Here is a 15,080-nt window from a genome sequence, read left to right as displayed (position 1 = left end):
AAAATATATTCTCCAATGCAACATTATGTTGAATATGAATTCAACTATGAATATATCTAGCATATATATATTATATATATATATATATATATATATATATATATATATATATATATATATATATATATATATATATATATATATATATATATATATATATATATATATATATATATATATATATATATATATATTTTAGCAACAAAAACTGCATTTTATGATGCTTCAAAGTTTGTGTTGGTAATACTGAAATTATTAGTTTTTGTCTTATAAAGCTTTTTTTTTTTTCTTTTTGCAGTGTTTGCATTAAATCTGAGAAGATATCCAACAATTAAATGGCAGTACTTCATGTCAACAAATGGCCTCCACACAGAGTATCCTGCCCACAGACCAGGTGTGTGTGTGTGTGTGTGTGTGTGTGTGCACACCAGTAACACCTTCCAGACTCAGATCCAGTAGGTTTTGATCTGGAGAATTTGGTCTGAGTTAGTTACCAATGGTTAGTTTACCTTCAACAGGTACAAGTCTTGGATCAGACTGTGGACAGTCTTCTCGGCATCGCCATGTGTATGAAGGAACATTGCGACCTAGAGGCAGGAACATAGTATTGCTGTATGATCTTGGAGAAGCCCTAACTCCAAGACTCCTCCTTACAGCTAAAGCTATAGGTGGGTTGTAGTAGTATTCATGTGGTATGTTATATGATATGCCATTTGAATTGACCCAGATGCATAGAAAACTGCTTTTATTACTGTGGCTTACCACTGTGTTTGGTGTGCAGGGCATCAGGTTGTCTCAACACTGACACTGCAAGACAACATAGCTGTGGTGGGTGTGGCAGGCAATGTGGCGCGTCCAGCAGCTGCATGTATGAGATCTGCCATGACGCCAGCCACTCATGATGTCAAGCAGACTGCCAGGCACTTCATGGACTTCCTAGAGATACAGAATGGTACATGAAAGCCTTTGTATTTACCTTGAAAAACACTCTTCTTTTCTTCATCCTGCTGTGTATGAGGTACTCTAATGATATTAATAGTAATCTTTCTTGCAGAGCCCACCAATCACACCTTGGGCTTGATGACGGCCCTCAATATCATCAGTCAGTCTGCGAACAGCTCAGCACTGTTGGTTTATGTGAGTCGTGGTGTAGTGTCATCACAGCACCAGGTCCACACAATCATGACCTCACTAGCCTCCAAGCTTGATACCATTAAGACCAGAGTTATCATCAGCACATTTGGTTTGGGTCTCCTTAAACGTGAGTGTGAAACATTCTTCTCGTGCATATATGTAAACAGAACAGCAACATTTAGGATATTCTTTGTGTATTGAATGATCCTTTATATCATCTAGGTTGGAATTAATCTTTTTTATACTGGCAGCATGTTTGCCACATTTCACAATACTCTTATCCTATTTTATTCCATTTACGAGTATCATAACATTTCATCTTAGTAAGAATGGTGCAAATATAGTTTCATTTTATTTTGTGTAAAACTTATCAAATGTTGATTTTCAGATGAATTTTCTTTAGAAGAGCAATTTTTAGCAGCACTTACTAAACAAGACTTCAAGATGTTTGACATAGAATATAGTAAAACTCCTGAAACTGGGAAATTTGTGGGGCTGGACTCAACACTGAATGTGTCCCCATTCATTCATAATATGTATGATGTGGTGGAGGAACCTCCTTTGCCTAAGGAAGGAGCCCTGCGTGACCTTGTGATATCTGATCCTTACTGGGATGATGACAGCAGTGGTTAGTATTAGACTATATTATTCATGTTTCATATCATTGCCATACTGTACAATTATATTTTGAAAGTGGTGAGATTTACATATCTTCTATTTCATCAGATGGTCATAAAAACTGTCCCTTTTTAAGTAGGAATCTCAGACTGTATTTTTCCACACCTGAACAGAGACTGTCGTTTCGATGTCAAAGATTGTCCGCACTGAAGAAGGAAGACTCCTTGGGATGATTGGCATTGATCTTCCTCTGGCTAACCTTCTAGAAGATGTGACCCACTTCACCTCTCCAGCTCACTCTTATGCCTTTGTCATGGATGCACAGGGTGGGTGTTCGTTCATTGTATCTCATGTCTTGTAGACTTCCTCAGGAATATACCTACCTACTAACTGGGGTGGACTTTGCTTTACTGTCTTGGTTTTGTTCATTGTATTACTGTAACACCCATATAGTTTAATGTATTTTTTTGCACTCTTTTTTGACTGTTTACTAAAAGATCTTTGTTTCCCTACATAAGACTAATGAAAATAAATCTGTTTGATATAGTTAAATACTTGGTATTTTATGATCAGTCAATACAGAATGATTGCTTAATTTTTTAATGAGGAAGCTTCAGATGAAGTAGCATGCTTGAGTATGATGTGTGTGATTTTGGTGGATAGGTAATGTCCTGGGCCACCCAAAGCTTGGGCGTCCAGAGAGCTGGACACTTCCCCTTGTACCTACGGATGTGATGCTGCTGGAGCAAACCCCAGGCCTCAGCAGCATTAGAGGAGAGTTCTTCAGCACACACTCAGGACACACATTTCTCCATGGCAGAGCACACAATGGGGACCAGTTGGTGAGTAGCAACTACTGTGTGTGTGTGTGTGTGTGTGTGTGGCTTGGTGAGGTGCACTGCACACAAGATTTGAATTGGTGGCAACTTATAAAAAATTTAATGTAAGTGCATTTTCTTTTGGGTGCCAGTTCTTGAATTATCAGATCTGGGAATGTTGAACCCGCAAATGTGTATGAGAAATGTTGACATCTTGGAGATTTTTTAAAATTAAGTGAACTGCATTATGTAAATAATCACCAGAACAGTAAGAACATTTCTTCAGCCAAAAATACTTGAAAGTTAAGGAGAATTACCAAGATTGAAATTTGATTTGCATTTAGTAATTCTATTTATATTCATTCATTATTTAGAGGATGACATTTTCGTGATGTAAATTTCATATATTTTTGTCAGGACAAGCTGCACTACTGGTGGCACCAGTCAGAGAGCAATGGGTGGGTGATGGTGGTGGCCTGGCATGACTCAGGTCTGCCACGGCGGCGGTTGAGTCGCAGTGTGCGGCCGTTGCCCCCCACTGCACTCTTCCACCGTCTTGACCTCCTCTCTCCCAGTGAAGCTCGGGTGTGTCGCCACTTTAACCAAATGGCAACTCTGGGTAAGAAATTAAATTGTCTAAACCACCAAAATGTTTTGTATTGATTTGAGAATAGGAGATTTTGCTGAATCCATTAGTGAGTATTTGATTCTTTAAATTCTTTAGGAAAGGAGAGGCTGAGATTAGGATTCATTGCATAATTAATATTATTTATTTTTCACAGATGGCAGCACCTTGTTCCTCTCAGTAGGTTCCTATGTATCACCACTGAGTCAGCTTGCCAGTGGTGTTGAGAGTCTGGGTGCTGTTCAGAGCATCACTGCCTACCTCAGTGACAACACACAGCTCATAGCCAACCCGGGCCTTAGGCTGGGCGTGCGCACTGATGCCACGGCACTCTATCAGATCTCAGACTTCTGGAAAAAGCAACATGAAGACAGTGACCTCAGTAAATATATTGTTAGAAGGTATGTGCATCTTATACATTATGGGTCCTTGTGGTTCCCTTGTACTACAAGAAAACCACTTGATTGACATGTAAAAACTGGAAATCACGGTAGATGTGCTAAAATTACACTTAATGCATTTCAGATATGCTGCAGCTTCATCTGGTGTAGCCATCATGTATCCTGGAACCTTACTGGATCGCAGCTTTGACCCTCGTTCCCAGTCGTGGTACCTGAGTGCCTTGTCCAATCCAGGGAGGGTGGTGGTGTCTCCACCTTACCTAGACCCTGGTGGTGCTGGCTACATCATCACTGCTTCCCACACTGTGTATCAGGTTGGTATACACACACACACACACACACACACACACACTTCGAATCCCAGGCGCGGCAAGTCATATGGACGAGCCTCTTAATGTGTAGCAGCAAGTAGGTACAGGATGTAACCCAAGGGGTTGTCACCTCGCTGTCCTGGTGTGTGGTGTGTCAGTGGTCTTGGTCCTACCCAAAGATTGGTCACTATGAGCTCTGAGCTCTTTCTGTAGAGTAACGGCTGGCTGGGTGACCAGCAGATGACCGTAGGTGAATCACACACACACACACACACACACACACACACACACACACACACACACACACACACACACACACACACACACACACACACACACACACACACACATGAAGAGAGAGAGAGAGAGAGAGAGAGAGAGAGAGAGAGAGAGAGAGAGAGAGAGAGGTATCACTGCCTAGATCCTTATCTCTGACAAATAAAAGGGAGGGGAGGTGACAGGGAGAGAGGTTTGAGACAAGACAAAAAGGGAGAGGAAAGGGAAAAAAGGGAGGAAGGGACAGGCAGCAGATAGGTGAGCAGTGGCTCACACAGCAGGTGAGTTAGTCTTACGAGTTTTAGTTTGTTATTCCAGTTAAATTTTTATCAAAATTTCAATGCTTGCACAAATGGCAAATTCATCTTACCAGTTTTGGTTCATTTTTCTGATTAAATATTTATTAAAATTCCAGTGCTCGCACGAGTGGCGAGTTCATTATGCCAGTTTTGGTTTGTTATTCCAACTAAATATTTATTGAAATTTCAGGGCATTATTGCAGTTGTATGTTATAATGACTGTGTTGTCACGTACCCTACTGTATGTTTATTTTTATTTCAGGGTGAGTCAGCTGCCATGCACTCCCCTGCTGACCCTGTGGCTGCAGTCCTTGCTGCAGATTTCACTGTGGGATATTTCTACAAAATTTTGCTGGACTTGGAGCCTGCATGTGGTGGTGATGATATTTTTGGTGAGTCTTGGAGAATGCTAACAATGAGTTCATGGGACTAAAAGTGAATTCTGAAATTATTTTGCCTCTTGAAAAATAAAAATGCTTGAAAGAGATGAGAAAATACAAAATGTTCAATAACCAACATGATTGTATTCCTTTGAAGTACGAGTCATTGTAGTTTGATCAGTTAGATAAACCTTTTTACATGTCCAGACCAAGAGAGGAAGGTTCGGTGTTTCCTGGTGAACAGTGAAGGTTACCTGGTGGCACATCCATCTCTACTAGACCCAACTCGCTCCTCAGGCCCATCAGTCAACATTCCCCCTCACATCACACACCAGGTGAGTTGGTGGTCCCAGGGAGAGAGGAAAAACCCTTGTGAGCAGCACAGGATGATAGTGGTACAGTTTTATTATGAATCTATTGTATAGTGCTGAAATGGAAGAATATTTTAAAAGTCTCACTATTCACTGCATTGTAGTCTATAAATATGCTGTGATCATTGTAGATGGTAACTGTTTAGCTGATAACACAATATTCTGCCCTCACACACTGATATCACTGTATTCCTATATCTCCAAGACAGGTGCTAGCCCTGTAGTACTTAAGAGGTGAACACTTACATTGACTTGAGTACTATATTTGATTACATTTTATCCATCTAGTATTCAAGCTCATTGTTATGATATTATAGACTAGAGTAGCTAATAACTAAATGTTGTGTCCAAATAGCATGGGATGTTTATTGAATGAATACCTGCATTTTAATTTGGGGGTTTAATTCTAGGTGTTGAAATACCTAAGGGAGGGAGATGGAGTGCTCAAGTGGAGTGTATGGAGAGGAGCAAATGGGAATTTGTCATGGGCACCTTTTGACGACATTGTAAGGCATGACCATCAGATTAGATGAGATTGAATACTCAAGTTGTCACTTATCAAGTGTTTTGGTTTCCAAAATGAAGGGATTCTGACAACATTTTGTGTAACAGGAGCCAGTATTGTCCATGGAGCTGCTGGGGAGGGTGGAGGGCTGGCTGACCAAGGCCTCGTGTGGCCGGTGGTGGCATGGTGCCAGTGAACGGCACTACTCCCTTCAGGTCCCTGCCAACCAGGTGGTAACCTTACCTGCCACCAGCAACCAGGTACTGTCCTGGTCAGAAATAAATTTAAATCTGCTCATTGTTATTACCAATGCTCATCACAGTTCAGCTTACCATGAGGACTCAATAGAATAAAGAAGCTTAAACTTGAAGTTATTTGGCAGCTTTAATTGATGATTGATGTAGACATTCTTACCCACAGGGAGACAACAGTCCATGCCTGCAGTATGCTTTGGTATCTGTGCCATCCACCAACCTTATCCTCGCTATAATCAACCAGACATGCAGCCCCTCTGTTGCTTTCTGTCCATGCAGCATGGTAAGTAATGACATGACATGAGCTCAGCCTGTACCAGTTCTTCATAAGGTGAATAGGGGCTACAATGTGAAGGGTGGCAAGTCCAGATTGTTTGCTATTTAGCAAATTTACGTGAAAAAACTAAATCTGTGCATCTCATTTCAGGATGATCGGCTGTGTCTTAACTGTCAGTTGGTGGAGGCTGGTGCATGTGAGTGTCCCTGTGAGTGTCCACTTTCCTCTCACCCTTGTGGGGACTCATTTGAAGAGGACAAGAGTTACCCATGGTCCACAGAATCCTCATCACCCACCAATGACACAAAAGATTCAGCCAACCGCATTTGGCAAACCTATTTCGACAAGAGCTTTGGTAATGGCCAGCCTGTGCCTCAGGTGCTAGAGCTGACCACACAGCCCCCAGACCTGGCTCCTACCTGCCACCGGGTCCCTGAGCCCCCTGTCTCCCTCCAGTACTCCATAGGCTTGCTGGCTCACTTGGACTCCTGTGTTGCTGTGTCCTGTTCCCTCCATGCCACACCAACTGCATGTCTGGGTGTGATTGGCTGTGTGTGGTGTTACCTGAATGGAGATGGGTCATCTCTCCTCAGCCACCCACACTGCACAGAGGCCCATCACTGCTATGGGGGCATTATTGGAGGGCCTTCACCATATCCTCATGGTCTGGCAACCCTCCCTCACTCAGACAATACCCATGGGGACTCTGGCAACCCTATTGGACCTGGTAAGATCTATTCCTTGTTTGTTATTAGTTATTAGCCAAGATATTAAGTATAGAGGATGTATACAGGATTTCTTTGGATAGTGCCAGAGGTGAAAGTACAGGTTATTCTAAGTAGAAAATGTTCTATACACATAATGCATTTTGAGGCCTTGTTTAGCCATGGGATGAAATTTGAATGTGGCCAGGCAACAATGGCCAGCCTGGTATCTTGGTGTGAGATATCCAATGGCATAATTGTGAGTTATTCAGTCATCATTTCTACAAGTTTTGGGGTATTACAGTATCCTGTAATAAGACAAGTAGTATTGATGGACAGGTGATTTGCCAATAAACGTCACACAATGATAGCATAGCTGCAATTAACGACAAATAAAATAATAGGCTACGTGACACCTTGCCTGCCTGGGTAGGGAAGGGGAAGGAGCAAGGCTAGCAGCAAATCAGCTGATTGCTAGCCAGTCATTTGCAATTTCATGCCAAGACAATGACAGTGAATACATTTAAATTGTACTGCATGATTTTGACTGAAAAAAAAAAAAAAAAAAATTGAAAATGCCACACTCTTACAGTAAGATGGAGTATGTGGACTTGGTGTTTCTACAACCTAAACACCTGCCTGGCCTGGTCGTTGTATCTGTCACCCAGCTACACTCAAATTTCATCCCATGGTTAAACAACGCCTCAAAATGCATATGTGTAGAGAACATTTTCCGCTTAGAATAACCTTTGCTTTTGCTTCTAGCAGTATATGTAGAAACTTGTGTTACACCCTATATAAGGTACCTTGAATGGTGTGTGATTCAGTTCACAGTAAAATGTGTAGTTTAATACTTAGCAGAAATTACTCTAGTGCATTTTATGCTGAAAAATATTTTATTATTTCTTACCCAAGTTGCTGGTGGAGTGATGGCAGTGTTCCTGGTAATAGCAGTGGCTGTGTACTGTTACCGACAACATGTTGGCAGCAGCAGTAACTCCCTCTATACTCCAGCCAGCCTTCAGCCACGGCCCAGCATTTATCAGTCTCAGCCTGCGCATGACATTGATGCAGGAGATGATGATTTGTTGGGTAAGGAATTACCTTACTGTCTTTATAACATATAACTTATTTCATGAAAGTTTAAACCTATAATTTGAATTAGGTTGTTTTGAGCTTCCTCTCCTGTATTTTCTCCCAATAGATTGAACATTGGTGCTTTCAGACGTGTGTGGGGTGGGTGTGGGAGCTGCTGCAGCTGTCAGTCCCTACCGAATGAATCCTGGCTACCGGAGGCCTCCAGGTGTGGCCGACTCCAGCGACCAGGGGTATTCCACTATGACCCCTCATGATGATTCAGAAAACCTTAACTACACTGACCTTGGGGGCTTGGTGGGTCTGCCTGCAAGTCACACTGTTGATGATGCCCCCTCCTCCTCTGGCTGGTCACCCCCTCCTTCCCCAGGACGCCAGGAGAGGAGAGGCAGCCTCCTGGAGCCTTCCCACACATTGCTGCCACCAGCCAAACGAAATGGCCCCAATATTATCCAGGTACCTGTCACTGTGCACATGGTTGATAGTGTATGAGTCTGCCACTTCAAGCAAGACTTATGTTTTAAGTGGATGAGACTTGTGACAAATTCAGTTACTTTATTATTTGCAAATAGTCTTGCAGTTAGTAACACTCCTTCAGGTAGCTGAGGATTTTCTCAGCTTGCCTTCAGGAATAACAGTATTACAGAAAGATTTGTTAACCATGTCTACTTGACATAACTGGTTGATAGCCAGTAGATTAGGACATGCATGACTACTGCTGCCAGGCCAGCATATTCCTTCTAGCATTTAAAAAGTGAGTGTGTATAAAGTTCTCCAACATTCTAGATATATGGAAAAGGTTAATGATGTAATTCTATTGTTAAGGCATGAGTACAGTAGTTGTAATTTATATGCAATATTTTTAATTGTGATTATAGTTCCATTGTGGTAGGTTCAAGTAGTCTAGTCTGAATACGGCTAATGAACAGCTGAGCATTGAGGTGTTTTGGGTGAAGCATGGAAGAGCACCAAAGATAAAGTTTCACGTACACTGGGCAGCACAACTCAGGAATCCCAGAAGGGGAGGGAACTAGTACATCAAACACAAACTTATGTTCCTAAGTTAGTTTTTAGAGCAACAGCAACAAGTACTGCAGATTCAGTTGTTGTAAATAAAAAAAAGTGGGGACAGAATATAAAAGGTTTTGTGTGTCTGTGTTTGTGTGCAAGTGTGCATGTGTGTGCCTGCATGCATGTTTTAGTGTATGTATGTTTGTACATGTCTGTGTTTGTATATGCTTGTTTGCTTACATAGTTTTGGGGGAAAATTTAAGTATATTTATTTAATGACAAGTGAGTATATTACTTGAAGGATATAGTGCCAGTGAGAAAGCACATGAAAGAGAATTACACAGTGGAGTTGTGCTCTGAAAGTAGTACTGCAAGTGGTAAGGGAATTTTATGAATGCAAGAGCCATAGGACAATAATCTCTTTTTTTTAAACTGTCCTTCCAGTAGATTTCATATGCTGATATGTGAAAGTGCTCAATAAATATTTCAGGTTGGAAGAATGCGAGTTATTCTTCTCTCATAAGTTAATGTTGTGTGGTAAGAAGTCATGCAAGTCCCAAGCAGCAAGTGTGTATGTGAGGCCTTAGCTAAGATAGAGTACTTACCTATGCAATTTGTAAATGAAGTAACTAGTAATTGCAGTATTATCAGGATATCATTTTTACATGAAATTGTTCTTGTGAATATTATTGAATATATACATTTTCTTAAATATTATTAATGATGGAAAATTTTATGAATATTTTACTTTTATTTATTTTTTTTATTTATTTATTTTTTTTATTTTATTTATTTATTTTTCCAATATTGTTGAGTGTAAAGGTGAAATCAAAAAGTCTTATCACAGAAGTAGTTACTAATCCTCAGGCTGATGGTGACCAATACAGTACTTTCCTTGTTGGTAATGATGCTCTCAAGACTAACACTGCCTCTAGTGAGTAAATGAGTGGAGTGGCAACAGCCATAGCTTGTATGGACATCATTGTGTTTCAATGTCTGTCATAGTACAGAAAAGTGATGCTGCAAATGTGTACAGTAGTGTCTCAAAAGTTTGTTATATGGTAATCTATTTTTTAATTGATTATGTTTCTGATGAAATTATCTTAAAGGAACAGTAAACATAATATTTAAATCCATAACTATATAGTGTTCAGATAGTACTGAGGTCACCATAGTTATGAGTTGTGGTTCCAGAACCAATCATGCATTGTGACTTGTGTGTCCAGGAAAGACACCAATTTATATTTAGATAAATTGTACTTGGATAGTGAGTGATAAACCAAATTTATCCCAGTACACCTGATTTGCCCTGTTAAATCTGATATAATAAACCAAAACCTACCACAAATAAAGAAAATAAATAGGTAAGTGGAAATAAATAAAAAATGGTAATTGGTAATTACAATAATAAATTATGAAACAAAGTTGGGATATGGCAGAAACAAATGCTGGAATTGCCCATTCTTGTTGTGTTAGGAAACTTTAGAAATTTTACTCATTCCTGCAACTACACATTTGACAAGTGGCAGTTTTGGTTGAAATTGGTACAGCAATCACTAATGTGGTTTCATCACTAATCCAGCACTAATTTCAGCAAGCATAATCTCAAATTTCCCAGATCGCTGCACCAATCTGCCGCCACTATTGTTTGTTCTCACTACTTACTGCAAAAACGGCTGGCATCACTTCCAAACGTAGGGAACCCATTCCAATGTTTTCCTTCAGGTCAGTTTTAGCTTCAGCCATGTCTCCAGTGAATAAAGGAAATGCATCTTGTTTTGTAAAGCACAAACACTTTACATTATAAACAAAAAATAAGGTTAAACTAAGGAAAAACTTGACAGCAGTGTGTCTGTTTGAAGCTTGTGTGAATTTTACAACACTAGCTCTTCAACAGTTTATGGCATAAAGAAACAAAAAATTGCTCAGTTTCTTTGCTAACAGTATTGGCTGTACCAATACTGTCAGTAATGGTATTGGCAGAAAAAATGGTAGTGGTACAGCTCCACTTCTTAATCAACTTGTACTGATTTACGGGGTATTTTAAAGGTATGGTGAGGTGGTTAACTGTTGGGTTAAGTGTTTTCTAAACTAACCTCTGTGTAATCAGGCAAAATCACTAATCCAGCACCTTACAGGTCCCAATGATGTTGGATTGGTGATGGGTGACCTGTATTTGTTAATTTGCAAGGTCTTGAGAACCCAGTGTTACCAATTATTGAGATGATGCTGTATTCTAATTACATATGTTTGCATAACCAGATCTCATTGCTTTTTATACTGATGAACAATTTTATCTTGAAGATGTGCGTAAAACAATACATTGAAATTTGGTGTAGTATGTATTCGTTTATAATACAGAGCTAAGTATCAAAGTTAGTGTTGGTTGGCACTGGAAAGTTGTGTAGTATTGAGTGGAGGCTGGCATGACTATAATTCTAGTCTTTAAATTAAAATTTAAAAGAAATTACCATATAAATATGAATTGAGCATTGATGAGATGTTCTTTTATGAAGAAATATATTATTTGTATTGTTGGGATGTAATGATGTGGTGTTCATGCATCACTAGAATTAAGTTCTCAAGAGTTCTTGTATTGTGGAGACTGTGTTCTTGGCAGCTGGTGTGGATTCACTGAAATGTGCACTACATAGTAATATATAAAAATACTGTGTTCATGGGGATTCAGAGTGGTGTGTATATGAGAAAAATGTGAATACTAAACAATATACCCTCCAGGTATCATTGTATAGGGAGTAATTCATCACATATACAAGAATAATTAAAAAATTCACCTTTGGAAAGTGGAAGCCTTAATGTGGGTCGTTTTGTACATCTATAGATTACATAATTTACCAAATGTTTTCCTGACTTTTACAAGTGTTTGCTTAAATGCTGATTTTATTATACTTAAAACTGTTATTTTAGTTATACTATATTTGTTCTCAATTGGTGTGAAATTTATAAGGCAGTTTGAGCTTGGAACAAATTTTCAGTTTTCCAGAGACATGCAGTATTGATGCTTGAGGAATTCATGAGATAATATCTTGATCACGTGGTGTCGAGAGTGTCAGCTCTGATTGTGCTTTTAGCGTGTTGGTTAGAAAAGTATCAAATGTGTGTGTGTGTGTGTATGTGTGTGTGTGTGTGTGCCTACCCCTGATAGCCATCAGGTAGCAGCAGCAAAAAGGTCTCCATCCACAGCTTCTTGCAACCTTTACATTACTTTCTAACTTCTTTCTTTAAAAATTTGTGTTTAACATACATACTTAAGGTAAAGGATGTTTATTTTGTTACTGGAGGTAAGATCCTCGTGTTAATTGTAGAACTACAAACCATGTTATGGAAAAAAGTTTGGATTCATTTACTGTGGCACAGAATTGTCTTATTTTTTCAAGGAATATTGGCCATTTTTATTTTGCAAATAAGTTCTGAAATATATTATCCCTCAAATGTTAATTTTGTAATGTTAAGATATTTTTTGTGAGTCTTAGAATTGCACAGTCATGAATTATTGATATTAACACTAAAGATGTTGAAATTTTATATGATTTTTTGTTGAAATATTTGTGAACTAAGGCAGCTGAGATAGGTCACAGACATTGGCCATTGGGGCTATGTAGTCCTGCTCTGAAGAGAATTCAGAGCTCCTGTGAGCCTTTGGCACAGTTTTTTTTTTTTTTTTTCCCCAAGAAGAAATAACCCTGATATTTATTGAAAATTAGATATGCTATTTATTCAGTGTCTCCTTATGTAGAGATAACATCAGTAGTCTTAGTTGCTGTTGTTCCAAGTCCTAGATTAGTTTATGCTGTGATGGAAAGAAAAGAGGTGAGTAGCAGTGTTTCAAAGTTCTATTGCTGTATGCATGCTAATTTCCTCCGAACTGATTCAGAATTAATGTATGGGTTGTGTAGCTCTGGGTGAATCACTCAGCTCTAATAGTAGTAATGGTGGGATTTGAATTGTGGGGGAAGAGAGAGAGAGAGAGATCTGTATGTATACAGCTTTGGCAAAGTAGGTATAACTGAACATATCTGATCACCATCTTGGTGATCACATAGCACCAATTACCATTCATTTATATAACAGCTAACAACATTTTGAAGCATTACCAATATCAGCTATTTACTTTTTTACTCACTACATACTGATTTCTAACTTTCCAGATTAAATGAAGCTACTAAAAAATTACCTATAATTATCATACTTCTCTTCTAGATGAAACTGTTGATATTTAGCCATGTTGTCCTCTTTGTCTTTAGTTTTTAGGTGAACTCTTCAAGTCTTCCAGAGATAGAAGTTCATCCTGTTTTCATTATAGATCATCATATTTTGCATTCCTTTTTAATGTTTGCCAACTGCTTTGCCATTACCATTCCTATATATTTTTTTTTCTTTTTTACTTTGATCAGTGTTTTCTTGCACACAGCCATGTGACCATATATTGAGTCACAAACCAGTACTTATAAGAGCCAGTGATGTAAGAGGCAGTTTTTTTTCCCTAGATATATCAGCATCAGATGCCAATATATGTGTACTTGTTCCCTTAACTTTGAGTATGATTGTCACAAACAGTATTGTTTTTGTTTTGTTTATATTTTGTTTTTAGTATTAAGTATTTTTGTGTTTAGTGTGTAGTATTTTTCATATATTAACAATGGTAGTTTTAAAAATAGATTTTGCATAGTTTGGATAATATGATGTAGATAGATTTTTTTATTCTTTGTATTTTTCCTCCAGTTTTTGTTGATATTCAGTTGATCAGTGATTTGCATTTTGTCACCAACTTTCAATCACAAACTAACATTGAATAAGCTCACAATAACAATAGTATGTTTAAGGGTCACATTGTACAAGTTTTTCTTTATAAGACCACTTAAGCTTGTACCATTATGCTCATACAGTGCAGATGTACTTTTTCTTGGCCATGGGAGGTTAGTGTCCCATGCTGTATATTAATCTTAAGCATTGTGTGTACTGAAGAATATCAGGACTGATGACCATCTGCCATAGTGGCCAGAAATATAGAGACAGCAGGTGCAGCAAATTATTTGAGACACCTACTGAACAGAATATTTATTTTAATCAATTCATTTTTACTTTTAAATGAAGAGCATCCAGTAATGCTTTGGCAGGTGCTATTTTTTTATGCATTGGTATAAGAATGTGAAAAATTATCTGCAGCAAAATCAAAGTTTTTTTTTGAATAACTGATGTCAGTTTATATGCAAGAGTTCAAGGAATAACCCTGCTGTAGTAGGTGTATTTATATGACTGGTTATGGTACTTTTGTGGCAGTTTTATATTGCAAGCAACAGTTATTGCTAATAGATTACAAAACATGCAAAGGTTTATCAGATGGGAAAATACTCTAGTAAATTTGTAATTTCCACATCTCACTATACTTCTTAACTCATAGAACACCTAGAGATGAAGATGGTTATATTGAAGGAAAATTTTTACACTAAATGTTGTATTAGCTGTACCAGTTTCTTTCTGAAGACAAATGTCTGGACCTACTACAGACGTGAGGTGTAAGGTTGAAGGTTGCTGAGGCACCTCTGGTACTTGACTGCCTCTGGTTAGTGGGTGACTCCAGTAATTTGGTAATTATCTTTATCATGTGTAGTGACAAGCATGTGTCCCAGAGCACAAAGAACATTCCTTATTTTAATCAGTCTAGCAAATGCCACAATCTTTCCAGTGGCAGTGAATTTCTAATAGTAAAAGATTAAAAGGCTTCCATAGGTTTTGATGATAAGAAGCTATGTGATAATAAAAATGTTACATAGTAGCATTGCAAATATAAGTTTTGATTATTGCATTTAAGATGTACCTTTTCGTAAGTAATATTTCTCACATTTTCTTATGCAGAAATGTTCATTATGAAGACACATGAAGTCTGTGGTGTAACTGAGCTGACTGGGAGCATGTTGTCAGCAGCCTTGAGACAGTGTATGGTGTTTATACTATTTGCTAGTAAACACAGTTATATGTA

At 38.5% G+C, this 15,080-nt stretch overlaps 1 protein-coding gene across 4 annotated transcripts in view; it reads left to right on the top strand.

The window, feature by feature from the left end:
* The window catches only part of LOC135114646 (VWFA and cache domain-containing protein 1-like), a 19,625-nt gene extending 4,545 nt beyond the window's left edge, over positions 1 to 15,080 (top strand). For all 4 annotated transcript variants that reach the window (XM_064030454.1, XM_064030452.1, XM_064030453.1 and 1 more), the window contains exons 7-23: positions 299 to 394; positions 519 to 668; positions 782 to 952; positions 1,055 to 1,261; positions 1,523 to 1,762; positions 1,926 to 2,078; positions 2,416 to 2,594; positions 2,988 to 3,189; positions 3,353 to 3,596; positions 3,721 to 3,910; positions 4,745 to 4,874; positions 5,070 to 5,197; positions 5,846 to 5,998; positions 6,159 to 6,275; positions 6,420 to 6,996; positions 7,889 to 8,065; positions 8,199 to 15,080. In XM_064030454.1, coding sequence (XP_063886524.1) covers positions 299 to 394; positions 519 to 668; positions 782 to 952; positions 1,055 to 1,261; positions 1,523 to 1,762; positions 1,926 to 2,078; positions 2,416 to 2,594; positions 2,988 to 3,189; positions 3,353 to 3,596; positions 3,721 to 3,910; positions 4,745 to 4,874; positions 5,070 to 5,197; positions 5,846 to 5,998; positions 6,159 to 6,275; positions 6,420 to 6,996; positions 7,889 to 8,065; positions 8,199 to 8,560 — 3,476 coding nt within the window. In that variant the 3' untranslated portion in view covers positions 8,561 to 15,080. The remainder of the gene's footprint in view (positions 1 to 298; positions 395 to 518; positions 669 to 781; positions 953 to 1,054; positions 1,262 to 1,522; positions 1,763 to 1,925; positions 2,079 to 2,415; positions 2,595 to 2,987; positions 3,190 to 3,352; positions 3,597 to 3,720; positions 3,911 to 4,744; positions 4,875 to 5,069; positions 5,198 to 5,845; positions 5,999 to 6,158; positions 6,276 to 6,419; positions 6,997 to 7,888; positions 8,066 to 8,198) is intronic.

This window comes from Scylla paramamosain, chromosome 28 (genome assembly GCF_035594125.1).
Source record: "Scylla paramamosain isolate STU-SP2022 chromosome 28, ASM3559412v1, whole genome shotgun sequence".
Classification (NCBI taxonomy): domain Eukaryota; kingdom Metazoa; phylum Arthropoda; class Malacostraca; order Decapoda; family Portunidae; genus Scylla; species Scylla paramamosain.
Note: the sequence above shows the minus strand (reverse complement) of the source record. Positions and strands in the feature narration are given on the sequence as shown.